Raw genomic sequence first — 27,027 nt, forward strand, 5'->3', positions numbered from 1 at the left:
AAAAACAAACAAAACCCACTGATTAAATCTCACATAAGAGCAAAGTTAAGGACGGTATCAGCCTGGACATAAAGACCAACATATAAGGCCAGAGAGGAAGGGTCGGCTAGTGATGAGGGTACTGTCCTGGGATGGGGGAGACCTACGTTCAATTCCCTGCTCCACCATAGACTTTCTATGTGACCCTGGGCAAGTCACTTAGTTTCTCTGTGCCTCAGTTCCAATCTGTAAAATGGAGATAATAGTACTTCCTTATCTCATAGGATAAATCCATTAAAGATTGAGAGGCACTCCAATACGGTTTGGGGGGGATATATAAGTACTATAGATGGAGAAGATATTAAAGAAGTGACTGATTTTGGTTGCGTCAGCTTTTCGGTTTTCAACCGGTGATGCTTTAAAGGGACCTTGGTTTTTGGATGGTGTGTGATCAACAGTTTTTAAAATTAGGCCCATTTCAGTGTTAAGATGAAGCACCCAAAATCCCTCATCACTTTTTAAAATCTTGGTCTGAAATCTTTTGCCTCTTTTTTTTTTTTTTAATGACAGTAATACTGATATTTATATATATTATTTTTTATTGTTCTTGAATGGTGAATAACAAGGGTGACACCCACTACCTGGAGTATGTATATTCTGTTGTTCTGCATTCATTAAATTTGCTGTGGAATCCACCACTTGATGGATAATTATGTCCCATAATGTAATTTTATTGTTGTTTAAATTGTGTTTAATGGCTGTGAAGAAAGATACCGGAAACCTGAGTTTCAGTGCATGCTGAAGTAGTATGTTCTTGTTGAGTCTGAGATACGTTTTTCAGAATTTCCAGTCTGCCACACCGGTACATCAGAATCCAGTGATCTTGCAGTAGTACTTAGGTGCAGACTGCTTTGCACTACATGGATGGGAGCTCTGATCTTCTGTCCAGGTGCTGCAGTTATATTGTATCATGCTATGTTAAGAGTACTTGTGGCACCTTATAGACTAACAAATTTATTTGAGCATAAGCTTTCGTGAGCTACAGCTCACTTCATCGGATACATTTGGTGGAAAATACAGTGGGGTCTCTAAGGTGCCACAAGTACTTCTTTTCTTTTTGCGAATACAGACTAACACGGCTGCTACTCTGAAACTTATGTTAAGAGTGCTGCAATAAACAAACAAAAGAGCATGAGATAAGACTGAACTGTCCCTACTTTTCCTCTCAAAGTCTATCTGACTGCAACTACACATAGAATTTGCACAGTAAAAGCTATACCTAAGTCTTGAAGTGAAAAACTTCAAGGGAAAAACAGAAGAATTCTGACTTATTTGTATCCTGACTTGACAAACCTCCCCATTTATAGCAGGTTGCTGTAGCTTTTGAGCTCCTATGAGGCTACATGTACATTATGACCTGGGATGCGATTCCTCTACTCTGTATACACATACTTGTACTAGCTTTCATCAAGCTACTGTGAGTATAAATATCAGGGTAGCAGCAGTGGAGATATATGGCTGAATAATGCAGGGTACCAATCTGCCTGAAACCAGTGGGTATATACTCGGCATGGCTTTGCCGTGCCTCCACTGCCACTACCTGTGGTACTGTGGCTACGTCACTACTTATACTTGCGGTAGCTTGATGAAAGCTAGCACTTTTGCGTTTGAGTTTGCGTACATGAGCAGGAGAATCACACCCCTTGCTCCTATTGTAGACATAGTGCAAGGGTTTGAAGTTAAGCTCTTTCACAGCTATAGGAGTGCCATAGGGCTGTAGCTCTGCTGATACAGTTTTGCTGCAGACTTTAGTCCTGAGGAGAGTTTAAAGCTCTTGAGGAGTTTGTGTATGGTTAGGTTAAGGGCTCCTCAGGACTGGACTCCCAGAATTTCTGAGTTCCGGTCTCCATTTCAACTGAATTGGTATCACCCAACCTGTTGGATAATCTGGCTTCTGCCGTATGCTATGTCATTTAAGCAGTATTAACACTGGAAATATTGGTAAGCAGTTGACCTGAAACACTTAGTGGAAACCTTTTGATATTCTGATCTTTAAATAATGTTTGTGCAGCTTTAGTGTTTGTTTGTTCTGTGGACAGAACATCATAAAGTATTAATGAACAATGAGTAATTTCTGTTTTGTACATCATGTAACAAAGTGCTCATTGTTTTATGCCATCTTCACTTTATATGCACTCACATATATAATGGAAAAGTTTGCTAACCGATGCACCTTCTTAATAATAAGGCTTTCTATTAATGAAAAAAAGTTAAATAATTACTTTGAGATTGGCTTATTGGACTGAAAAATTAAACTAAATTGTCTTGTTTTCTGTTTAAATATTGAGGACTAGTTGGAATTGTGTAACATTTCAACATTGTTTAGGAAAATATATAGAACTATTTCATTTTGATTTTGTATAAACACAGCCTCCCCTTATGCAGAACAGCAGAGCCCTGATAATTCTTTCAAAAATTAATCCCCACTTAGTTAAACTAGGAGCAATCTGCCTGTACAATGTAGAAGGAGCTGCTTAAAGAGTCTGCCAGTATTGTTGTTTTTATTATTTTTATCTCTGTAGTACCTAAGAGCCTTTAACTGAGAGAGATTTTGAGGGGCTTTTAGTATATAAATGCATGTTTTGAATGTATTCATTGTAAAAAAATGTTTTTTTTCCTCAGCAAATGTTGAATGTTTTCCTGACACATAGAACTAAAGAATTAAATATAAAAGCAAAAATGGATTTTTTTTAAAGGACGGGTCATAATAAAAATCTCATGTTTGAGTATTAAAACACTGTATTCTGCATTATTTTTCTCCTACAGACATACATTGGCAGTGTGGTGGTATCAATAAACCCATATAGATCGCTACCCATTTATTCACCAGAGAAAGTTGAAGAATACAGGAACAGAAACTTTTATGAACTCAGTCCTCACATGTAAGTATAGTGCAGAAGCTTTAGGTTTCCACTCTACTTTGAAACAGATGAGGCCAGCTGTCTTCCTTATGTCATAGAAGATGTTTTTTATCTTCTCTGAATTTTATGAGCTCAAAGTATGCAAAGTTTAATTGTAGATTTTTATTTTAAGAGAAAAGTTGAAATATTTCATTTAGTGCCTATTTCTGCATTTCATATTTAGGTTCTTAAATGCTATATGGGGGGGGGAGTTTCTTTTGGTAATTGTGCAGTGGAAATCTCTATTACAACATTGTGAAACAAATAAAACCACAGAGACCCCTAAATGTTAAATATTTTCCAGTAATAAGTTAACTTAATACTATTGATGTACAATGGAAGCATTTAAAGTTCTCTTGTGCGGAGAGATTAGCAGTTTTACCAGTACTCCTTGTTTGGAGTGTAGCAAATGTCACTTAGAGCAGGGGGAGCTTTCAAAATGGAAGAAACTTTTTATAACCACTCATGTCAGTAATTCAAGTAAACTGTATTTACTTTCATGAGTCTGCAGCATTGAGCCTGTATTTTGGAAAATGACACACATCTGTGGCCAAAAAGAATGAGGAGAAGGAAAGACGTAAATATAGTAAGGCTTTAATTTGATGTTGTTTACAGCTTTATCTTAATCTTAAAATTTTCTCTCAGAGGCAAGATTTGGGGGTTTGATTTTTTCCTTTTCATGTGTATGTATGTGAAATTAAAATTAAATTCTTTTTAATTAAAATTAAAATCTTACTAGAACATTTCAGTTGTAATTTTTTTCCTTTTTATATAACTGAAACATTAAGGCTAAAATACAGCATTTGAAAGTATGAAAATGAATAGTTAGAGGCCCGTTTTATTCTGGTTTGTGTTCACCTTTTGTAATTCCTTGGTGGAAGTTGCAGTAGGTTTTAAGGCCTTGTCTTTTTTGTGATTATGAAAAAATAAGTTAGTTGGTGCAGATCTGACTAGTCCTTATCAATTAAGATGCATCATGTTCGGCATCCCGCAATTAAATGTGGTTAAATCCTGCACCCATACTCTTATGTGCTGGGACAAGGATTTAATGCCAGTTAACAGACATTATATATAACACAATTTATCCTGGTCAACAAAACAGCAGCAGCTAGCTTGATTGTTAAATGTTAAAGCAAGATAAAATGTTGTCATGTGAACAAGGTATAATAACTCAGCCTCCCCCCCCCACCTTCAGTTCTTGACAAAAGTGAGGTAGATGAGATTTCAGCCTATTGTGATATTGTACTAGAGCTGATCAATTTGCAGTTTGATACTTAAGGGGAGCTGCTGGGTGTGCAGTGCTTTTGAAAATCAGGCCACTCTGGGTGCCTAAATATGAACTTAAACAAAACTTTAGGCACCTTATTTTGAAAATCTTGGTTTTAGTTTTTGGAACATATTTTAAAACTTTGACATGGAAATTGTACTGTATACTGTTTTGTTCTGAAGTGATAAAGACCGTATATGTTTGTTTGACATGCAAACTAACCTAATAATCGAATCAAATATTCTGCTGTCAGTTTGGAACCTCCTTGGACCGAACTGTTTGACTGACTAAGGCCATGTGTACACTATGGGGACTATAGTGGCCTATCTACAGCCCAGTAGCTATGCTGGCTATAGTGTAGACACAGCCTACAGGGATAGAATGGTGTTTTTCATCTCTGTGGGAACACCACCTCCCCAAGCGATGGAAAGTAGGTCGACACAAGTATTCTTCCATCAACCTACCTGTGTCTACATTGGGGATTAGGTTGGGATAGGTACGGTGCTCAAAGTGTGGATTTTTTATGCCCCTTAGTGCCATTTCTATGTTGTTTTTATGCCCTTGAGTGCCATTACTATGCTAAATTTTAAGTGCAGACCAGGTCTAAGTTTACAAACTTTGGAACAGTTGCATGCCAACGGAGCTTCTAGTTCTGTTAATCCTTTGAGCTGAGGCATGGTGAAGGGAATAACTCCTCAAGTTTACTCTGCATTCTGAAAAATAGGACTATGTACTAGGCCCTATTTAGAATTCAGGAATATAATGAATCTTATATTTCAGGCCCCATCTGTTCTTGGGAGATAGCTTTACACAAATAGGTTTTATTTAAAACAAACAAAAAACCCATTACTTCCTGAAAGCCCACTCTCTCTGCAATGCCTAATCAAGTCAATCTCAAATGTATGCAGAAGTTCTATCCTGGTTAGAGAAATGCTCACCTGTCAACTTTCAGAAGGCAATGAGTTTCAGGATAATAAGGGTGGTTATGAATGGCTTAAAATGGAAAATATAGAAGGGAATAGTAACTTGAAACACTGACAAGAAAATATTGGCAAATTATATTCAATGTGAAAAGGCATAATCAAATGGTCAGCTGTTGACTAGGCAATAATTTCTGGAATTTAAATACTTTAAATCCACTTACTAGCAATAGACTGAGGTGAAAGAGCATTGAACATGAGCTAATGCCAGTGGAATCTTAATTGTGTAATGTTAAGATTTTCATTGCAAGTTTTGATGCAGTGCCAACTAATGACAAGTAAAATCATAATTTGCCTTGAACAGATGATGTGTGTCCAAATATTTTCCTTGTTTCCTTTCCTATATAAAAATTACATTTTGCTGCTCATGTTACACAATTTTTTAAGTGTCACAGAGGATTATACTGAAAATTGTCTATGCTGCATATCAGATGGCTTCTTTTCAAACTGAGGAAACGCCAAATATTTTACTAGATTGTAGACCAGGCGCGGGCAAACTTTTTGGCCTGAGAGCCACATTGGGTTTCCAGAATTATATGGAGGGCTGATTAGGGGAGGCTGTGTCTCCCCAAACAGCCAGGCATGGCCTGGCCCCCGCCTCCTATCTGACCCTGCTATCCCTTGACGGCTCCCCCGGGACTCCTACCTACTCCATCCACCGCCCCTGGACCCCTCACCCCTGACTGCCCCCTGCAGCCCCATCCAACCCCCCACTTGTTCCTGACTACCCCCTCCAGGACCCCTGCCCCATCCAACCCCCCGTTCCCTGCCCGCTGACCGCCCCGACCCCTATCCACACCCCGACCACAGCTCCCGAACTCCCCTCCCCCGTATCCAACCCACCCCGCCCCATTACCGCACTGCTTGGAGCACCGGTGGCTGGCAGTGCTACAGCCACGCCAGCCAGAGCACCAGGTCAGGCTGTGGCTCTGCACCTCTGCTGCCCGGCCGCCCAGAGCATTGCACTGGTGGCGCACTGAGGGTGTGGGGGAAGGGGAACAGCAGGGGAGGGGCTGGGGACTAGCCTCCCAAGCCAGAAACTGAGGGGCCCGGCAGGAGGCCATAGTTTGCCCACCTCTATTGTAGACACATTAGGTAGACACTGCCACTTTGTGCTTTGTACTGGTAGCCTGCTTGTCATGAGAACTGAATATATGCTTCCTTTTAAATATGGTGATTGTATTGTAATAAGAACTGTAAAATGCTGTCATAACTTGTTAAAATGGTGGAGTTCTTGCCAATTTTATGGAGTCCATTTTGGAATTGTAGACACAAAGAATAAATGTTTAAATGTAAGGTTAACTATTGTTAATACCTTTTTCTCTTCTTCAGGTCACTCTTTGAATCTTAAACAACCTTTCCTCCCTATAATGTATTGTCATTTAAACATGGCTAGGGTTCCAGGGCTTTTGGCAGATCAAAACCAACCGTTCACTGTGTCTGGAACTGATACTTAAATATTGATATACAGTGGAAACCAGATCAGTTGTAGGATGTGCTGCTGCTGTTGTGGCAAGGAATAAGCTAGGCACAACACAGAAGAAACGGAAAGACCATTGCTAGGTGCTCACGTACCACAGTGGTGAGTGTGAAGTGAGAATTTAAGGAGAGCAGAATGACAGTTTCTATCTCAAAGAGTTTGCAGTCTCATTTTAGAGTTGATTCCAGTTTAAAAGTAACTGACAGCTTTTAAAAGAAATGTGTTTAGTCATTGAATGGGCAGATTCCATGGTAATTTCTCTATATAATTTGGTAGATATCCTTCAGTCTTCAGATGTTTTTTCGGTCCTGGAACTGCAAGGAGGAGACACTATCCGGAAGGTTTCAGTGTGTGGTATTTCTTCTGATGTGGACAAATACTGATTAGTTGAGACCTACAAAGTCGTTTTCCTTTGACATTTAAAAGATGATTGAACTGTGGCTTCATGCATTAACCCACTGCACAGTTTAATTGACCTGTTTTGGAAAAGACTTTGCAGCCTCAGTTTGATTCAGTTCAATTTCAACAAAGTTCCTCTGAAAGCTATAGAGATACGTCTATGGAAGATTGTGATTTGGAGATGCTCCCTTGTTAAGGGACTGTGTTGTAAGTGTGGGAGGGAGGGGTTGGGAACACCGCATGGCTGTGTGCAGCACATTACCAAAGCTCTCCAGTTTGTTTGATTAAAGTTTTATTCCTTTCTCATTCACTGGTTTGTTTAATGAACCCCAAGATCTTTACATGGTGTCAGAAGTGCTGAACGAGAAGGAAACTATAGTCATTTTGAAGTTAACTCCTGTGTTTGCAACTGAAAACAGAGACAAAGGGAGGCACCAGAGAAGCACATGGAGGATGGCACAGAGGCTTTTGCATGTATTTGGTGAGCACAATAGTAGCTTGACTAGCCAAAAATGGATGTGTTGCAACCTCAATCCAGTCTGCAATTGTCAGGCATTGTTGCAGAGAACTGGAAAAAAATTCAGACAGAGATTTAGCAGCCATAGGGACAGAGGAGAAAAATGATGAAGCGAAATCATCTATCTTTTTGCATGTTGTTGGGGAAGAAGCATTGGATATTTATAACAACTTTAATTTTGAGGAATGTGAAAGCATGAAGTTAAGTAAAATACTGACTAAATTTGAGAAGTATTGCATGCCAAAAAGCAGCAAAACCTTCGAGAGATGTACATTTTTTACATGTATGCAAAAAACTGATGACACCGTAGGGCAATATGTCACAGAATTAAGGAAACTCAGTAAAACCTGTGACTTTGGTGAGCTGACAGAGTCTCTGGTTAGAGATAGAATCATTTGTGGCATTAAAGACAATGTGTTAGAGAGACGGCTCTGTGAAAGAGACTTAACTTTAGAAAAAGCTCTCTAAATATGCAGGGCTGCAGAAGCTGTGAAAGCACAAGCCAAAGAGCAGGACTCACCACAAGGGATTATCCATGTACTGAGTACAAAAGAATATAGCCAGAGTAGGTCAAATCAAAGAGTGGAACCACTCGTTATGAAAACTACTGCTGGGGGAAGACTGGGTACAGATAATTATGTAGAAGGTGTAGATTGCAGTCTGGCCCCAAACAGTGTGATGTCTTTGGGAAACTCTCTCATAAATGAAAGAAAAATAATTATTTTGCAAAATGCTGCAGATCCCAAATGCAGAAGAGTCAAGTGTATTCAGTTAAAGACAATCTGGTTGAGGAGTTTTTCATAGATGCATTGGCATCTAGCAAGCCTGATGAGAGGGACTGGATACTATTAGTCCACTGAAACTGGACATAGGAGCTCATGTTAATATTCTGTCTGAACAAGATAATGAGACTGAAAATAAGACCAAAATTGGGGCTAAGAAAAGTAAAAGAAACTGGTTATTCAGTGAAGGGGAGGCGCATTGCTAACATCAACCATAAAAACACCATGAACAGGCTCCCATTCATTGTAGTGTCAAAAGAAGTGACATCAGTTTTAGGACTGGCTGCATGTGATAAATCTGGTAAAATGGGTGCTCTCGCTACAAGATCATACTGAACCTGGCTATGAGGCACTCTTTAAGGAATATCATGACCTGTTTCAAGGGTTGGATTGCTTCCAGAGTGAACATATAATCCAGATAAACAAGGAGGTCCCTCCAGTTATCCGTCCATGTAGAAAGGTGTTATTTGCACTTCATGATAAATTCAAGGCTGAGCTTGCAAGTATGGAAGCAGCGCAAGTAATACAAAAAATTGAGGAGCCAACAGAATAGGTGAGCTCCCTCATTGTTGTGGAAAAAAGTAACAGCCAGCTACACATATGCTTAGATCCCAGGGACCTCAACATGGCTATAAAAAGAGAATATTTCAAACTACCAACCAGAGAAGAGATTTTGGCTCAATTTGCAAATTTTGGGGGGACATTATTTCCAAAGAAAGTATAAAACCTGATAAGATTTCAGCCATTGAAATGATGCCACATCCTCAGTCAAAGAAAGATGTCCAATGGTTCCTGGGAATGTTTAATTATCTTGGAAAATTCATACCTAATCTATCTACCAAAGCAGTAGCATTAAGAAAACTCCTAGAAAATAAGTGAATGGTATTGGGGTGCAGAACAGGAGGAATCATTGGAAAGTTTAAAACAACAACTGCTACAAGAACCAGTGTTGAAGTTCTATGTACCAGGAAGGCATATTAAAATCTTGGCGGATGCTTAACAGTCTGGGGTAGGTGCAGTGATTTTACAGAAGCATGAGGATTATTGCAGCCACCAGTATATGCATCCAAATCACTGACTGAGGCACAAACCAGATATGCACAGATCGAAAAGGAGCTTGTAGGAATATTGTTTGCCTGTGAGAGATTCAATCAGTATATTTGTGGACAGACAGTGGAAGCTGAAATGGATCACACGCCCCAGGTAGCATTATTTAGCAAACTGCTAAATGACTAGCTTAAGGATTCAAGAGTGTGATGATAAAGCTGCAAAAGTATGATTTGGTTGTGACCTGTACACCCAGTAAATACATGTTCATTGCAGATGCATTTTCCAGAGCAGTGACTCCCACGAAACCAGAGAAGAGTTTAGACACAAAGATGCAAGACTAGGTAGATCTGATTCTAAAGTCAATTCCCATAGTCAACAGGAAACTCTAACAAATAAGAAAGGGAACGGAGAAAGATGAATTGTTTGGGATCTTTAAAGAAGTAATAATTAAAGGGTGACCTGAAGAAATAAGCAGTTACTGTCCAAGTATAAGAGACTATTGGAACTGCATATATGAACTTACTGTGATAGATGGGGTGATTTTTCAAAGGCAGTAAGGTTGTAATTCCAACGAGCCTCCGAAAAGAAATCCTACAGAAGATCCACAAGGGTCATTTAGGAATAGAGACGTGCGAACAAGGAGCACAAGAGGTGCTGTATCACAAGAGGCCGCGAATCAATCGCAACATCACTAATGTGGTAGGAAACTACTTTTTATGCTTGAAATACAAGCCATGCCAACAAGCAGAGCCACTGAAACCTCATCCAGTTTCACAAAGGCTTTATGAAAATGTTGGCACTGATTTATTTACCTGGCAATCAAAGGATTATTTAAGTCACAGATGATTATTCTCTGTATCCAGAAATTTGCACAGCACTAATAGGAAATCAGTGATAGCCAGCCTGAAGGGAATCTTCTTCAGACATGGAATTCCAGATGAAGTCTTCAGCAATAATGGGCCACAATTTTCCAGTGCAGATTTTAGGCAATTTGCCATAGATTGGGATTTTCATCACAAAACATCAAATCCAAATTACCCCTAATCAAATGGACTTGTGCAAAGGTTTATATGGACAGTAAAGAACTTTTTGAAAAAGACAGTGACAGTGGGGGTGATTTGTATAAAGCTTTATTGGTTTACTCAAGTACACCTCTGGAGAATGGCTTTTCTCCAGCTCAGCTGTTAATGGAAAGAAAGATCAGATGTAATGTACCAATTACCTGATGAAATCTCATAAAAATGCATCGGTACATTAGATGAAAGAAAATCCAAAATGGAAGCAGAAATATTATTTTGACTAAAGGGCCTGTGATCTTCCATCTCTTAATCCAGGTGATAGTGTGCCTGAGGAATCATACCTCTAATACTTGGGGCCAAAGAGATACCATAAAGAACAGCTGCATCCAAGGTCTTATGTAGTACAGACAGACTTTTCAATTCAACATCATTGAAAGGATCTACAAATAATTGCAGAAAGTTGCAACACATTGACTGCTGATATAAACTCTCGCATTTTCCATCCGACTGATTCTTTATCATCAGTGCACAAAGGAGAAACTGTCAAGGAACAAGAGAACAACATAGGGCAGGTCTACACTAACGCTTAAGTTGGTCTAACTTACGTTGCTCAGGGGTGTGAAAAAGACACCCCTCTGAGTGATGCAAGTTACAGCAACCTAAGCACTGTCCCCACCAGCGCTATATCAGCAGGAGTCGCTCTCCTGCTGACATAGCTTCTGCTTCTTATGGAGGTGAAGTAATTATGCCAACGGGAGAGCGCTCCCCCATCAGCATAGAGCATCTTCACCAGATGCACTACAGCAGTGTAGCTGCACTGGTGTAGCGCTTCTAGTGTAGACCTGCCCTCAGACTCTAAAGAAAGGCTGATACTGAGAGGATCCGAGTGGGAGATTTAAAAATCCTGAAAGACTCATAGAGACTTGCTAAGCTGCCTGGAGAAGGGATATTTGAGGAAAGTAAGTGATAAAGACTCATTCCAGAGTGATGTGCTGGTAACCTCCCCTCTCTAGGTAGTTGACACATTGGATTTATAGAAATATACTAGATGGTTTGAGAATTTAATGTAGGTTTTATTAGTTGTTTATTAGTTGTTAACTGTTTATATAAGAGTTAATTCATTTTTCATTTATGAAAGATTGTGATTTGGAGTGTGTGTGTTTGTGTGGTCATAACACCTTTTTAACATGCTAGCCTTCAAGGCCCATCATGGAATTTTTGTTTTTTGTTAGGAATGTATGTGAGGCTGTTAAATAGGGTTTGGATGGGATTGATCAATGGATTTCTTAAAAGATTGCTATTTAATTATTTCTAACCTTGCCCCCATTCTGTCGTCTTTGTCTGGTCCCTTGATCTTCAGATATGTCCTTAGTTTTGTGGGGCACAACATGCCATTGCAGTGAACTCTTGAATGCAGTATGGAAGTGCTTGTTTGTTCCGTTCTCTCTCTGCTAGTCTGCTCATTCAGTTCAGGTAATTAATTGGCACTTTACTCACCCAGAGAAGAACTTGGTAAGTGATAGAAATGACATAAAAAAACAAGGAGTACTTGTGGCACCTTAGAGACGAACACATTTATTTGGGCGTAAGCTTTCCTGGGCTAATATCCACTTAATCGGATGCATGCAGTGGAAAATACAGTAGGAAGATATATAAATATACACATATTTACAAAGAACATGAAAAAATGGGTGTTGCCATACCGACTGTAACGAGACCAATTAATTAAGGTGGGCTATTATCAGCAGGAGAAAAAAACCCTTTTGTAGTGATAATCATGATGATCCATTTCAAATAGTTGACAAGAAGGTGTGAGTAATAGTAGGGAGAAAAAATCATCAAGGGGAAAAAGTTTTTACTTTATGTAATGACCCATCAACTCCCAGTCTTTATTCAGGCCTAATTTAATGGTGTCCAGTTTGCAAATTAATTCAATTTCTGCAATTTCTCACTGGAGTCTGTTTTTGAAGTTTTTTTTGTTGGAGAATTGTGACTTTTAGGTCTGAAATTGAGTGACCGGGGAGGTTGAAGTGTTCTCCGCCTGGTTTTTGAATGTTATAATTCTTGATGTCTGATTTGTGTCCATTTATTCTTTTGCATAGAGATTGTCCAGTTTGGCCAATGTACATGGTAGAGGGGCATTGTTGGCACATGATGGCATATATCACATCGGTAGATGTGCAGGTGAACGAGCCTCTTATGGTGTGGCTGATGTGATTAGGTCCTATGGTGGTGTCCATTGAATAGATATGTGGACAGAGTTGGCAACGGGCTTTGTTGCAAGGATAGGTTCCTGGGTTAGTGGTTTTGTTGTATGGTGGGGGGTTGCTGGTGAGTATTTGCTTCAGGTTGGGGGGCTGTCTGTAAGCAAGGACTGGCCTGTCTCCCAACATCTGTGAGAGTGAGGGATCGTCCTTCAGGATAGGTTGTAGATCCTTGATTATGCGCTAGAGAGGTTTTAGTTGGGGGCTGAAGGTGACAGCTAATGGCATTCTATTACTTTCTTTGTTGGGCCTGTCCTGGAGTAGGTGACTTCTTGGTATTCTTCTGACTCTGTCAGTCTGTTTCTTCACTTCAGCAGGTGGCTATTGTAGTTTTAAGAATGCTTGATAGAGATCTTGTAGGTGTTTGTCTCTGAGGGATTGGAGCAAATGCGGTTATATCTTAGAGCTTGGCTATAGGCAATGGATCATGTGATGTGGTCTAGATGAAAGCTGGAGGCATGGAGGTAAGTATAGTGGTCAGTATATTTCTGGTATAGGGTGGTGTTTATGTGACCATCGCTTATTAGCACTGTAGTGTCCAGGAAGTGGATCTTTTGTGTGGACTGGTCTAGGCTGAGGTTGATGATGGGGTGGAAATTGTTGAAATCATGGTGAATTCCTCAAAGGCTTCTTTTCCATGGGTCCAGATGATGAAGATGTCATCAGTGTAACATAAATAGAATAGCGGTGTTAGGGGATGAGAGCTGAGGAAGCGTTGTTCTAAGTCAGCCATAAAAATGTTGGCATACTGTGGGGCCATGCATAGCATTGCGGCTGACTTGAAGTTATACATTGTCTCCAAATGTGAAATAGTTGTGGGTGAGGACAAAGTCACAAAGTTCAGCCACCAGGTTAGCCGTGATATTATCGGGGATATTGTTCCTGATGGCTTGTAGTCCATTTTTGTGTGGAATGTTGGTGTAGAGGGCTTCTACATCCATAGTGGCTAGGATGGTGTTTTTAGGAAGATCACCAATGGACTGTAGTTTCCTCAGGAAGTCAGTGGTGTCTCAAAGATAGCTGGGAGTGCTGGTAACGTAGGGCCTTAGGAGAGAGTCTACATAGCCAGACAATTCTGCTGTCAGGGTGCCAATACCTGAGATGATGGGGGTGTCCAGGATTTCCAGGTTTATGGATCTTGGGTAGCAGATAGAATACCCCTGGTTGTGGTTCTAGAGGTGTGTCTGTGCAGATTTGTTCCTGTGCTTTTTCAAGGAGTTTCTTGAGCAAATGGTGTAGCTTCTTTTGGTAACCCTCAGTGGGATCGGCGGGTAATGGCCTGTAGAATGTGGTGTTGGAGAGCTGCCTTACCATAAGTACTCCTTGGTTTTTTTTGCTGATACTGACTAACATGGCTACCACTCTGAAACCTGTAACCATGCAAGAAATGACATAGAAGCATACTGTGTCTTCCTGTAGTGAAAGCTGCAGGAGCCAGATGGCCCAGGGGGGAGCGTGTGGAGTTTCCAATGATTGCTTTTTAGAGGGGAGGTGTTTGGGGCAGGCAGGAGGGCGGTGGAGGCATTGAACTGTGTGGGTAAAGGTAACAGTCTCCTTAAGGAAATGTAGAGTAGATGCTCCCTGGTTCCACCTCCTGTCTTGGCCACAGCCTCCTGAATATTAACAGAAGCCCATCTGGACTTTTGGAGAGTGGAGGAAGCATGGCCAGTAGCGTTGAAACAATTTTTATCGTGGAGGTGCTGAAAGCCACTGAACCAAACTGTAAACCCTGTATATGATGGAAACTACTTCAAGCCAGGGGGTGCTGCCGCATCCCCACCATGGTTGCAGGCTCTGTTCCACTTCCCTCAGCTGCCATGTTTAGGCTTGTGTTTTCCCTCCCACTGGAAAGATTGTTGTTCCACATTTTAGAAGAGGTGTGGCTTATTTTAAGATGAGTTGGTTGGTAGGGGAGATCAGGCTGATTTTACCTGTGGGAGCTATACTGCTTAACAGTAAGTTCCATGTCACTAGTCCCCTAGTCCTGCTTTCTAGCTCCGTATGCACGTTCACTGAGAGTTGGTTGCATTTCTTGCATATACACTGAGAAGTTCAAAATAGGGTTAGTAACTGAGATGTGTGCAAAGATATCTGTATTGGTATCTGCAGACTTTTTTCAACAGAAGTTTTTTGTCAGACCATGTCAGGTTAGAGGAATTATTTTAAGTACTCGAATAGTGCTATCAAGCTTCCAATCAATTGAAAAGTACAGCTGCTTGTTTAAAATTGTTTTTTAGGGAAAATTACTTCTGTATTCTCTGAGACAAAACAGTTTAAAATTAGTTGTTTTTGCCAAAACTTTCAGAAACTGGTGCCTGGATTTAGGCTTCTACATTCATATTTGGGTTCCTACATGAAAATGGAAATTGGTTTGCTTTTTTTTTTTTAAATGCTAAGCACCCAGCAGCTCCTGTTGCTGTCAGTGGGTTTTGTGGGAGCTCAGCACTTTTGAAAATCACCCTACTTTGATTTAGTACCCAAGTTTGAAAACATTGGCCCTGATGTGTCTTACGTTTGTATGGGTGAAGAAACGAATACCCCTTCCTGTTTGAAGGACCTTCACATTAGTATTTCTAATAACTATTTATTTTTATTTGGATGGATCACCACAATGACAACTATTGTTGATAGTTGTGACGCTTTCTGTTTCCTCCCCTTTCAAGTCATAGCTACTGAGAGCCAATGTAAGCAGCGAATATAAATGTTGTATTTGCTTCTGTTTTTTGCTGGCATTCCAGGATTGCATGTGTTCAGAAACACCAAGGGTACAGTAACTTTTTTTCCTCCTGGATTCAAAGCAAATATTTTTGTTCCAAGGGTATGATAAAGGCCCAGCTGTGAAGGGCAATTGTTGCCTGTACATTTAAAGTTAATGTTCTTCCAATAAATACTATGCCGTTTAGTTTTTTAGGACAGAATGTAATTGGTCTTGTTCCTCACAAGTGGGGGATGGTACAGTATACACCATATTTATAGTCTTCTCCTCCTATGCTCTAGTACAGTTTCTAGTCCTACAGTCCTGTTATACATTCGCTGTTTTCATGGCAGCTAATGGCATTAAAGGCCACAACGGGAGCAGAGAGGGAGGGGGAGAGCTGCTCATCTTTGCCCCCCAACTCCAGATCACTACAGTCTGGTATCCTTAATGGATTTCCCCTTTCAGATTAACCATGCCTTCTTGAGATGTGGATGCAGGGATATAGCCATATGGTATCATGATGGGTGGCATATTTCTATTAATATCCTCACTAGGCAGTGAAATTTCTCAACAAACATACATGAACTATTTGATCTGTAGATAAAGAACTATCATCAAAGCCAATTTGCTATGCCATGTATGAAGTGCATATTTGTTTTACATTTTCAATGTGTTTTGGCTACCATTCATAGTTTGAGATTAGCCAGATTCTTTATTCCATTGTGACCCTCCCCCCTCCAAACCCCCCTCCCCCCAAAAAACGCTACTCACTTCTTATGTGACAGGTAACATGTTGTCTGTAATTATGCAACAAACTTTCTTTTGTTTAATGGAATATAAATGCAGAAGTAAAAAATATATCTAGACCAAGCCTAACCAACGTTCATATTTACGGAATTCCCATTTAAAAAAAATCTTTATGCTGGAATTAAGGTTGAGAGTCCGTATCAGTGACCACAGAGTTGTTAAACGTACACCCTTAATGAGCATTGTCACTATCGGGAAAACAGGTTTTAAATTTCTGTCCTCCTAGCAGTTTAATGTTAAATTGAAAAGAAACCCAAATATTTGAAAGCTCAGTTTAAATCTTCTAGACAAAAATAACTGCTTCTATTATGATGCCTCAATGAAAAACAAACTCTGAAACACCCTTATCCATCTGTTATGATGTGGTGTCATTTAGTGAACACACGGACTAGAATGCCTTACTCTTAACTGTGTGGTGGCTGCACCAAACCCATCTTTCTTTATGAACACAGTCCATAGAAAAAGACTTTTATGAATTTTTAATTAAATAATGTATTGAAGGCAGCCATTCCCCTTCTCCTTTAAGATTCCATGTGCCTCAAGCTGTCCAAGTGTAATTAGCCATGGAGCTGGTATATCTGTATAATCCTTCTGCAAGGTGGCATAGGCTCCGACTTCCCATCTTTTTCGTGGGTGCTCGACCCCTGCCCCGGCCATGCCCCCACTCCACCCCTTCCATGAGGCCCTGCCCCTTCCCTGCCTCCATTCCAACCCCTTCCCCAAAGTCCCCGCCCTAACTCCGCCCCCTGCCTGCCCGGGCCCTGCCTCTTCCCTGCCTCCTTCCCTAAGTGTGCCACGTTCCTGCTCCTCCCCTCCATCCTGCAGTGTGCTAATGCTGCCAAACAGCTGTTTGGCGGCGGCTGAGTGGGAAATACTGGGAGAGAGGCGGAGGAGAAGGGACGTGGCACATTCAGGGCGGAAGGAGGAGGTGGGGCGGGTGGGAGGGGAACTTGGCTGCTGGTGGGTGCAGAGCACCCACTAATTTTTCCCCGTGGGTGTTCCAGCCCCGGAGCACCCACGGAGTCGGCGCCTATGCCAGGTGGTGTAGGCAGCAAAAAGGCCCAGTTCAGTTTTCTAGGGGTTTCTTTAAAGACTTAACTAACACAGATTCAAACTCCCACCCTGAAACCTGTAAAACTATATAGACCAGCTTGGACATTTCCCTGATCGGCAATTTTTCTCCTCTCACAAACCCTGAGTTCAGGGGTTATGACCAAGAGAAATTTATTGGGGAGGAACATGACAGAATGAATTTGGGAAAACCAGCAATTTACAAATTCTATGCTGTAAGGCTGCCACCCCACAGGGTGTCTTAACAGTAGTCCCAAATTCATTTTCCTTTGGCTATTGGCAGTGACTGATGTATTCTACCCACTTCCCTCCTCCTCCAACCCACAACTAACCATGAGTGGGGAGCTGGGAAGTCCAAGGATTCTTGAAAGACAGTGCTGCCTGGGCTATTCTGGGGGCTTGACTACCTGATCCAGCTGGCATGACTTTTCTTTATTTGCTGGGTAGGGAGGTCCGCACCAAGATCCCTTGGGTAGGCTGCTGCTTGCTCTCTCTCTCTGGCTTCGCCGCTTCTCTGTGTCATACCCTCAAAGGTGTCGCTGTTTCTGAGCTGTGTCTCACCTTTGAGAAGCTGCTGCTGCTACTCTGTGCCATCTGTTGCCTTGTATTGTCTGCCTCTGCGGCTCTGTGCTGCCCACTGCCAACAGTTTGCTCTGACCACTGTTCAGCAATCTCAGCTCAGCTCTTGGGGAGGATGGTGGTTTCCAGAACCATTTGACAGAGTCCTCACCACCAGAGGCTGAAAATGAGAGCCTTTTCCCCTTCTCTCGCTCTATTCAGATTCCCCAGTGGTCTGTGGGTTTTAGGCTATTGATACTCCACCTAGGAGCTATATCGCTACATTTTATTTAAATTTAAGACATCTGCCTCGCTAGATTGCAGACTTGTTAAACTCCTTTGGGAAAAAGAGAGCTATGGGAAGATGGGAGAGTTGTGTTGACTTGACAACTGTGTCAGAATAGTGGCTCTTCAGAATTTGAGATGTTAGTACCCGTAGATTTTGGATATCTAAAAATCCTTAGAATAAATTTGTAATCCAGAATTAACCCATTTTACACAGTGGACAGATATGAAGGGGAATGGGAGGCTTGGGCGCAAAGTTAAAGTTTGGGTGCTGTAACTGTGCCTTTCTCCACTTGTAAATGCAAAATAGTTGACATGACATATTTGATTATTTGAAGAGAATTCAAGAAGTGACTCAAGAGCTTCTCCAAGACTTGATTGAGATGTAAATTAGGATTTCTCTTGCATTTAGCAGTAAATTAGCTTTCAAATCTTAGCAGGACTTGTGTTAATTGAATCTTGGACAGCATATAATGCAAACTTTCCATCCCAACAATCAAACAGCTATTGGCAGTGAATATTATAATCTTAGTAAAATGAAAAATAGTTGCTGGTTTGTCATTGGTATTTGAGAGCACACACAGTGTTTTAAAAATGTAATAACACAGGAATGGATGCACAAGAGGATGTGCGGTTTTTAAGAGGCAGAGGAAAATATGCATCCAGTGTCCAAGGAGTACAGCTTTCTGGAAACCAGGCATACAGAATGGGTTTCCATTTCAAATTTAAACATTTTAAAAAGCATCTGAATTTTAAAAATGGTTGTGGAATTGAATTTGTAAAGATTTTGTTGTCAGTAGAAAACAATAGAGGCCATAGGATTCTGAAGTCTTCATTGTGTTCACAAGAATAGGCCACTCAGTAGCTACTCCATAGTTTTGTCCACACTTGTCTTTTCCAGCAAATATGGAGTGCATTTGTGCTGTCAATATTTTATAAATGCTAGTGTATACAGGACGTGGCCTTTTTAGCACAGTGTTATGTAAACACAGTGCCTGCCTGCGTGGTAGGTTGCTAAAGATCCATCTGTGGAGACAAAAACAAACGAACAAACAAAATTACTGAGTCTAGAGATTGTGCTATAACAGAGTTTGGTCTTGTCTATGAAGATGGAATGAAAACACAATCTATCAATGTGGTGGATATGCATATGCAGATAGCCTATTAGGTACATATATTTGAAATTCTGGCCTTTATGATGGCCATCATTTCTCACAAATTTAAATCTAGAGGTGTTTGTTGTTAAAATGGTTTATAACTGAGATTCTAGATTAGCATTTTGACTTGTACTCACAGCAGAGTTTAATACAGGGGAAATCTTTTAATATTTTTTTAAATCATTAATTGCTACTTCAAATTAATCCATGGTTACTTCAAAAGACTTCTCTCCTAAATAGATTTGTAGGTCAAGTTAAAATCTGCCAAATTGAGCAAAGTCCCTGAAGGACTTGAGGCATTTTTTAGAATGGAGAATATATCTAGGGAATATATGTAACTTTTATATTAGCTCCCACATACAGATCAATAGGAGACAATGGCTATTGTTATAACCCTGAGTGTTGGAAGTCTATTGGGTAATGCTGGGATGCAGCAGAATCATTGTGTCTTTTTTTTTAAATTGTATATATGTGGAATGTTTTAGGAACCACTGACTCCTTCAACACTGTTTGCTAATGCAGATATCGACTACAAAGAGTTAATAAATCTGAGGCCTAATCTTTTTTTTTTTAATTTTATAATTAATATTAGGGTCTAGGACTATGCCTGAGCATTGCTCTTTCTCTTCAAAAGGGGCCAGTGCTACAGTGGCGCGAATTGTAACGGATGAGATTTTCAGAAGTGTTTGTCATTTATTTACAGTGAGGCTTGAACTCTTAAATCAATTCAGCACTTCTGAAAATGTTACTTGACATATATGTACTTGATTACTGTGCAGTGAAGTCATCTTTACTTACAACACTTAAAAACATCTTTTCTAACTTTGACACAAAATAGTGCCATAATACAGTAGAATCCTTGAAAAGCCTCGTTTCACATTTGATGTAGTTTGTGCAGTTAGTGGCTAAGATAGAGGGGATTTATCAGTTGACATCACCATTGGTGCACATTCATTTTTGAAGCAGTGCGCTGGAAAAAAGAAATCAGTGCAAGAATCAAGTGCATAGATACCCTGGAGGGCGTTTGACTGTGTTTCATTGTGCCTGTGACTCTCTTTTGTGTAGATGTAAAGAGTGCTCATCATTGACCAAAAACTCAATATATCCTAACTATGGAAATGTTAAAATCAAGATTCAATCTTTTTTATGCTTCTGGCATATCTCTAATTAGGTGGCCATCTTTATGTATGAAAAAATACCCTCTTGTATTGATTCTTGATGAAATCAGGGATAACTCATTCTTAGAAATATTTTCAAATGTTTACTCATGTCTTCTGTACACAATGTGCTGGTTCACTTGACTTGGTTATCATATATGGATTATAAATCAAAAATATTGAAAATACTTTATTTAACCGTGACAACAATTTCTCTATTCTCTTTTTCACATCTAGTTGAATGGGGTGGTCTGTATTCAGGGTGAGAATGGAGAAGTCTGCTTTCAGGCTGGATTATTTTGTTAGCCAAGATCTTTCTAAAAAGAACTTAATACCTTGGCTATATGAAGATGTGTTTTGAGGCTATAGTAGTTTAAAGTAATGGTAGCACTTCTTGCCAGATCCCAATTCCTTGACTTTCCTGGAACCAGAACATCTGGCTAGAGTTATTAACAGCTCTCAAGATTTTTAGGAAATAAGATGCTGAGCTATTCTTGATTCACATAGCCACATAAAGTAGACTCTCCCTATTTATCTAACCTTTGAGAATTTCATGAATGAAATGGAGAAATGATTAGAAACAAGGAACTGTAGCACAAATGTACCTCAACTTTGACAATTTGTAATGTGATTTCCATAATGTACTAGTGAGTAAATGTTTTGCGGTATATTTGAAATAACAAAGCTTTAATAGACCTCCTAATATCTCTCTGCTGTTAAATCTGTACTAGAAGCAAGACCAGCTTGTTTTGTACTGTTATGCAAAGTAAAGTTCTTGTGTAAAGAATTGATTGACATTCTGATCAGTCTTGAAATTTAAAACCATTCATGCAGCTTTTAAATATATATTTAATTCATTTTTATAAAATCTACTCCAGTAGTTTCTATAAGATTTTCATGTCAAGGCATTTTATGAAAAATGAGCCTTTTAAATACAAAAACGAATGAGGAAGATCAGGAGAATTAAAGCAGAGGTTTTGGTTTTTAAACCAAAACTGAAAGATAGGTGGGTAGTTTCTATATCAGTTTAAAAAAAAAAAAGACACAAATCCCAGCTTGTACTTAGTGTATAGAGGGATCAATCTTCGCATCAAGCCTTTCCTAAACTGGCAATTTGTACTATTAAGGGCTGGGATCTCCCTTGCAATTAAGAACAGCTGCCGTTTTCTTTCATTGAAAATGTTTCATTGTGTTTAATGGTCTCATTTTTTTTCTTGCAATTTATAACATGCAAACAGGGTGCCCATCTGCTAGCCTGGGAACCTTTGACATGATTTTAAATAACAATATGACATAAATGAAACTGGCAGCAAACCCTTAGAATAATTCCATCTCCACTGCAACCTTACAGGCAAGACTTTCCCCATCAAATCTTTATCCTTCATATACAGCTTCCTCCACTAGGCTCCATCTGATTTCTTCTCAACCGTCAGGATCTTATTTGAGTAATACAATTGTTTGGAAAAACACAGCCCTTCTGATGATACGGTAGGAATAAAAAGATGAACAGTCTTCTAATTTACTGTCACAGCAAACTCAGTACACTTGTTCACTTTTATATATTGGGTAAATTAGAGTCACAAATTTAGGATGTACAAATAGTTATTGTAAAACTACACTTTTCCTGTTTTGTTTTTGCACATTGAAGAGGGGATTTTTAGTTGCTAAACTCTGCAAATATCAAATCATTGTATCTTTAAGTAAAACCAGGGAAGTTTCTCTGTTTTGGGGGAGGAGGAGAAACAGAATGTGTTTGATCATGTTTTCATTTGTCAGATTCCTTGAAAAGACAGAGATGGCTGTCCTTAAGAGTGAGATTTACAGCCTCAAAGAGTGAGTTCCAAGTCCAAAGAGTGAGACTTTCCAGGTGGATAATTAGGTCACTGCTTGAGACAGGGACTCTCATCTTTGGTGACAGCCAGTAGTCCAGGTTTTTAATCCAACGAGCACTTAATAGTTTGTTTTAAAATATACACTGCTTAATAATGCATGTGAAACGCTTTGTTTGCCAGAAGCTGGGAATGGGTGACATGGGATGGATTACTTGATGATTACTTGTTCTATTCCCTCTGAAGCACCTGGCATTGGCCACTGTCGGAAGGCAGGATACTGGGCTAGATGGACCTTTGGTCTGACCCAATATGGCTGCTGTTATTTTCTTACTTAAATGTCGTAATTCACACTTAAGTCTAGGGCATGTGAGAATTCTGTATTCAGTCTGAACTAGTGGATATTAATAAAAACAATTATTTGCTAGTTGGAACAAAAACCTGGATGTTTGGAGATCCCTGAGGATGTGAATTTGTCCAGTGTGATTTAAATTTCGAACTGTATTTTGCAGAACCTGCAAACTTTTGACCAAGTCCTGCTTGTTTTTGGGTGGACTCTCTCTCTCTCTCTTTTTTTTTTTTTTTTCCGCACCATCAAGTATTCCCCCGCCCTGGTTTGACATAGAAAAAGTAATTTCAGCTCTGAGAACTAACCTAAGGATTTCTACTATTTCACTTCCTTTTTTCATCCCAAAATTGGGATACAAAGCTGAATTTTTGTGTGTCTGGAAATTCTGACAGTTTGTGATTCAGAAATGGTGAAACATTTCATTTTGATATTTTTGGCTGAAATAAGACATTTTGATATTCCTGAAATTGAAATGTTTCATTTCCTTTTATTGAATTTGTTTACAATCAGATCAACATTAGATTGCATTTCTGTTGCCTTATGATAATTGTAGTTCAGGCCTGTGTTCTCTTCCATGGATGGGCTACCTGGAAGACTAAGTCTTCCACAATGCAATATGATCCAGCCAGGGAGTCTCATGGTTTTGAGTGCATTATAGGAGATGTAGTCCAGCTAGGGAGCCTAGCTCATAGGGGAGAATGTGAACAATCATTCAGATGGAAAATTCCTGACCAGCTCCAGTTCTTGTTTTTCACATAACAAAAACTTTGTCATCTTTGTTGAGTCTTAGCAGAGCAGTCAAGGACTGAGTGGGCATAGTAACAGCTATCTTGTCCCTAGAAATGGTTCCTGTGGTTAGAGTTGAGGTTTACACACTGCTATATAAATACTTTACCAAAGCCATATCATAGTTTTTTTAATGAACTGTTTTGCTTTCCTTCTTTTATATTTGGCAAAGTCCAGTGTTTCTTTATTTTTAGAGGTGCCACTAGGCAGAACTACAGAAGCTGCATGCTAAGAGTTGTCCTTCTACATCAGATGATGTAACTCTTACGGATATGTTCAGGGAACTGGGATTCACTCATGTTAAATCAGGCTCTTGTCCTTTGAGATGAAATCTTTACAGTGTGGTTGTACTCTGAAAAGTGACTGTAAAATGGCACTTTCTTACTCAACAATTGTTTCCCATGTGTATTAAAGGTCATATCTAGTTATTTTGGAGACAAAAATAAGTGTTTAGTACTTTTTGCTCCAATTTAGACTGTAGAATGAGCTCACCTAAGAGAGAGTGAGCTGGAGTGTATTGCTACTTGTGCATCAACAGAATTATTGACTATAAGTTCCACTCAGTTACAGTTGGGCAAACTCCAGTGAACACTAATGGTGATGTACGTTTTGTTGCAGAGGGCAGAATTTTGCCTCTACTACTTCTTGCTGGTGGTGGTGCATTAGAAAGAAAGAAGTTGCTTTTATTATCCAATTCTAAGGTTGAGTTTGTGGGGCTGGCAATTAGAAGTGTTCTCCCCCCATTCCCATCTTCTAAACAGAACATAGTGTATATAGAAATACACTTTGAGGTAGTATACATGGAACCCCACATTTTTAGGGCTTGCCTGCATGAACGCTTAGCTCGTGGGAAAGTGGGGTATAAATCTAGCCTGCACTAGCTTGCCAGGCACTGTGTGTGTGGGCCCTGCTGCTATGCTCTAAAAGTTCCCTAGTGTGATTTGATCGACACAGGTTTGAAATGGGAGAACATTAAAGCACACTAGGAAACTTTCAGTGCGTGGTGTGGAGTAGATTTGCAGCCCAGCTTGCCGTGAATCAATCCCTTGCCAAGTCAGTTTCCAGAGCAGAACCGCCAGAAAGGCACCCTTTCCTTTTAAGCATATCTCGCAAAGCCTGTCTACGCTACACATGCAGTAATGTTGGGATTTCTCTTTGTAAGATAAACAGCCCCTAATTGTGTTTAACAGTGTATCTGAACCACGCTAGTGTCTTAGATATGCCCCATTTAAAAAAGTTGTACGATGATCCCATCTACAGAGAAAACCAAGATATTTTATATTGCTCTCCCCTGAGCCGGAGGATTTTGCTTAACTCTGTACTTTGCCATAACATGATAACTAATTGCTTTAAAATATACTGTTTCTTTTAATGGAATAAATATGTTGAACTGCACAAATTAAATGAATGTCAGTTTTGTTTAGGCAACTTGCATTTAATGTGTCTTGTTCAGTAGGAAATTGGGGAGCATTGCCATCCCGAATAATTTTCAAAGATGTGCTATGTTCAATACAGCACTTCCGCAGAAACCCTGAGTAAGAGCCCATGTACGGGTACTTTTAAGGTTCAAGTTTTGAAACTTCCAGTACAGAAAAGGCTTTGTTTCTCTTCAAACTAAATACAAGATCTTTATAATTCAACAGGTGTTAATCAGATCCAACCATTGATATGTAGCTAACACAAAGGAGTAGTTAAATTCCTAGAAATGTAGCAGGGAAAACCATTTGTTTTTCATATTTCCTCACTACTGCCCTATTCAGCTGTTGCACAACAAATACACATGTATCTTGATGTGCCAATAAATGGTGGAATGTTTCTGTCAGGGAAGTTTCAGAGTAGTGAATGTGAAGCTTTACAAGCCAACTGTTAGAATAACAAAGCTCCAAAAGGTTAAATAAAGACACACAACTTCAGCCACTAGCCTTCCTGATGTTATACTGAATTTTTTCCTTTGACTGCAATCACTCGCATGCAGAGCTCAGTGGAGTAAGCAATGGCAATTTGTTGGTACACAAATTATATAGCTTTATTAAAGTATCCATATTTTATTTAAAAAAAAGTCCAAAATATACTTTTTACAATAAAAGAGAGTAGAGGCTGTAGCTGCTTGGGCAATAACACAGATACCACTAGAGCAGATCTGTATTAGGAAGTAAACTGTTCAGTTGCATATAACTTTCAGCTAAGGGCTGTAACCAGGGCCGGCTCCAGGCACCAGTGTTCCAAGCAGGTGCTTGGGGCGGCAGTTAGAAAGGGTCGGCAGTTCCTCCGGCTGCGGCGGCAATTCGGCGGCAGCTTCTTCCTTTTGCCGTCTGGTGGCAGTTTTTTTCACTGCTTGGGGTGGTAAAAACTGTAGAGCTGGCCCTGGCTGAAACAACTTGGCTTCTGCAACTTTTTCTTCTCAGAAATAAACTACAGCCCAATAGAGCTATAATGCATCTTAAAACCCACAAACAAGCAGTCAAACAACTTTTCTTCCTGGTCCCTGCAATACCTATCATTGCAAATACTTTTGCTAATGCTCTAACAGGCTCAGCTATGTGTGTTCAAATGGTGACGTGTCAGTTTGGCTGGCATGGCTACCACTCCTGCATGTTAGGTGTGTGAGAGCTAGATTCCTTGATCAGCAACTGACCTGGATAATGCTGTGCCTCTGAAACTCTCCTTTGAAGTGGGAGTTATCCTTTACCACTAAATCCAGAGGGTAGGTAGTGTTACAGGTAGTGAGTACTACTATTACGTGGGATCTAGCTTGTCAGCATTGTTTCCACTTATAGAGCTATGGAAAGAGGAAAACAAAACAATGAGCTGAAAAGCTCATTTCATAAAGTTTTGCATTTTTCACTTGAAATAGGGATTCATTCCGGCTGCGAACAAGGAACCTGTTCCATATGTAAAACAAAGTATATTTAACTCCTTTGTGACTGCAGCCGTATTTAAAAAAAAGTTTGGGATGTTTAGAACTGGAACCAGCCCATGTTTATTCAACTTAATATATAAAAATGGATGCTTTCATTCATCTGGATCCTGTGCGTATTTACAGCACAGGTGACTGACCTGTCATCTTGTTTATCCACAGAACTGATACAACAAGAATTCATCCGATGAAGTGAGCTGTAGCTCACGAAAGCTTATGCTCAAATAAATGTGTTAGTCTCTAAGGTGCCACAAGTACTCCTTTTCTTTTTGCGAATACAGACTAACACGGCTGCTACTCTGAAACAAGAGCGCAGTTCAAGCTTCCCTACTGCTCTGCCCTCCCATTGTGCTTCAACAATATTTTGGAAGGACCACATCTCAGCCCCTCGCCAATCAGCTCTTTGGCCAGTCTGTTGAAATGTGTCAGCAAGGGAGCCGATTAAAGGTGTTTTTTGTCACTTGGGTACCACCAGTATATTTTACGAAGCACAGTAATATCCAGCGGGGCGACTCATTTCTGATTTCAAATTTGAATTTGCCATGGGGTACTTACTAGCCAAAGCCATATTCTGATTGGCAGTTTGGCTCTTTTTGATGTCACATTTGTGTATCAACTCCAAGTGGTACAAAGCTATGATCTCCACTTTATGGAAGGTCAAAACTTTTTCCTATTATAAGTAAAGACAAAGTTGGTGACGAGGTAAAGGTAAAAGG

The 27,027-nt window shown here is 39.9% G+C and overlaps 1 protein-coding gene across 4 annotated transcripts in view; it reads left to right on the forward strand.

Annotated features, from left to right (window-relative positions):
• MYO1B (myosin IB) overlaps positions 1-27,027 on the forward strand; it is a 177,425-nt gene that overhangs the window by 48,063 nt on the left and 102,335 nt on the right. For all 4 annotated transcript variants that reach the window (XM_038421890.2, XM_038421886.2, XM_038421888.2 and 1 more), the window contains exon 3: positions 2,806-2,921. In XM_038421890.2, coding sequence (XP_038277818.1) covers positions 2,806-2,921 — 116 coding nt within the window. The remainder of the gene's footprint in view (positions 1-2,805; positions 2,922-27,027) is intronic.

Source organism: Dermochelys coriacea, chromosome 11 (assembly GCF_009764565.3).
Source record: "Dermochelys coriacea isolate rDerCor1 chromosome 11, rDerCor1.pri.v4, whole genome shotgun sequence".
NCBI classification, from domain to species: domain Eukaryota; kingdom Metazoa; phylum Chordata; order Testudines; family Dermochelyidae; genus Dermochelys; species Dermochelys coriacea.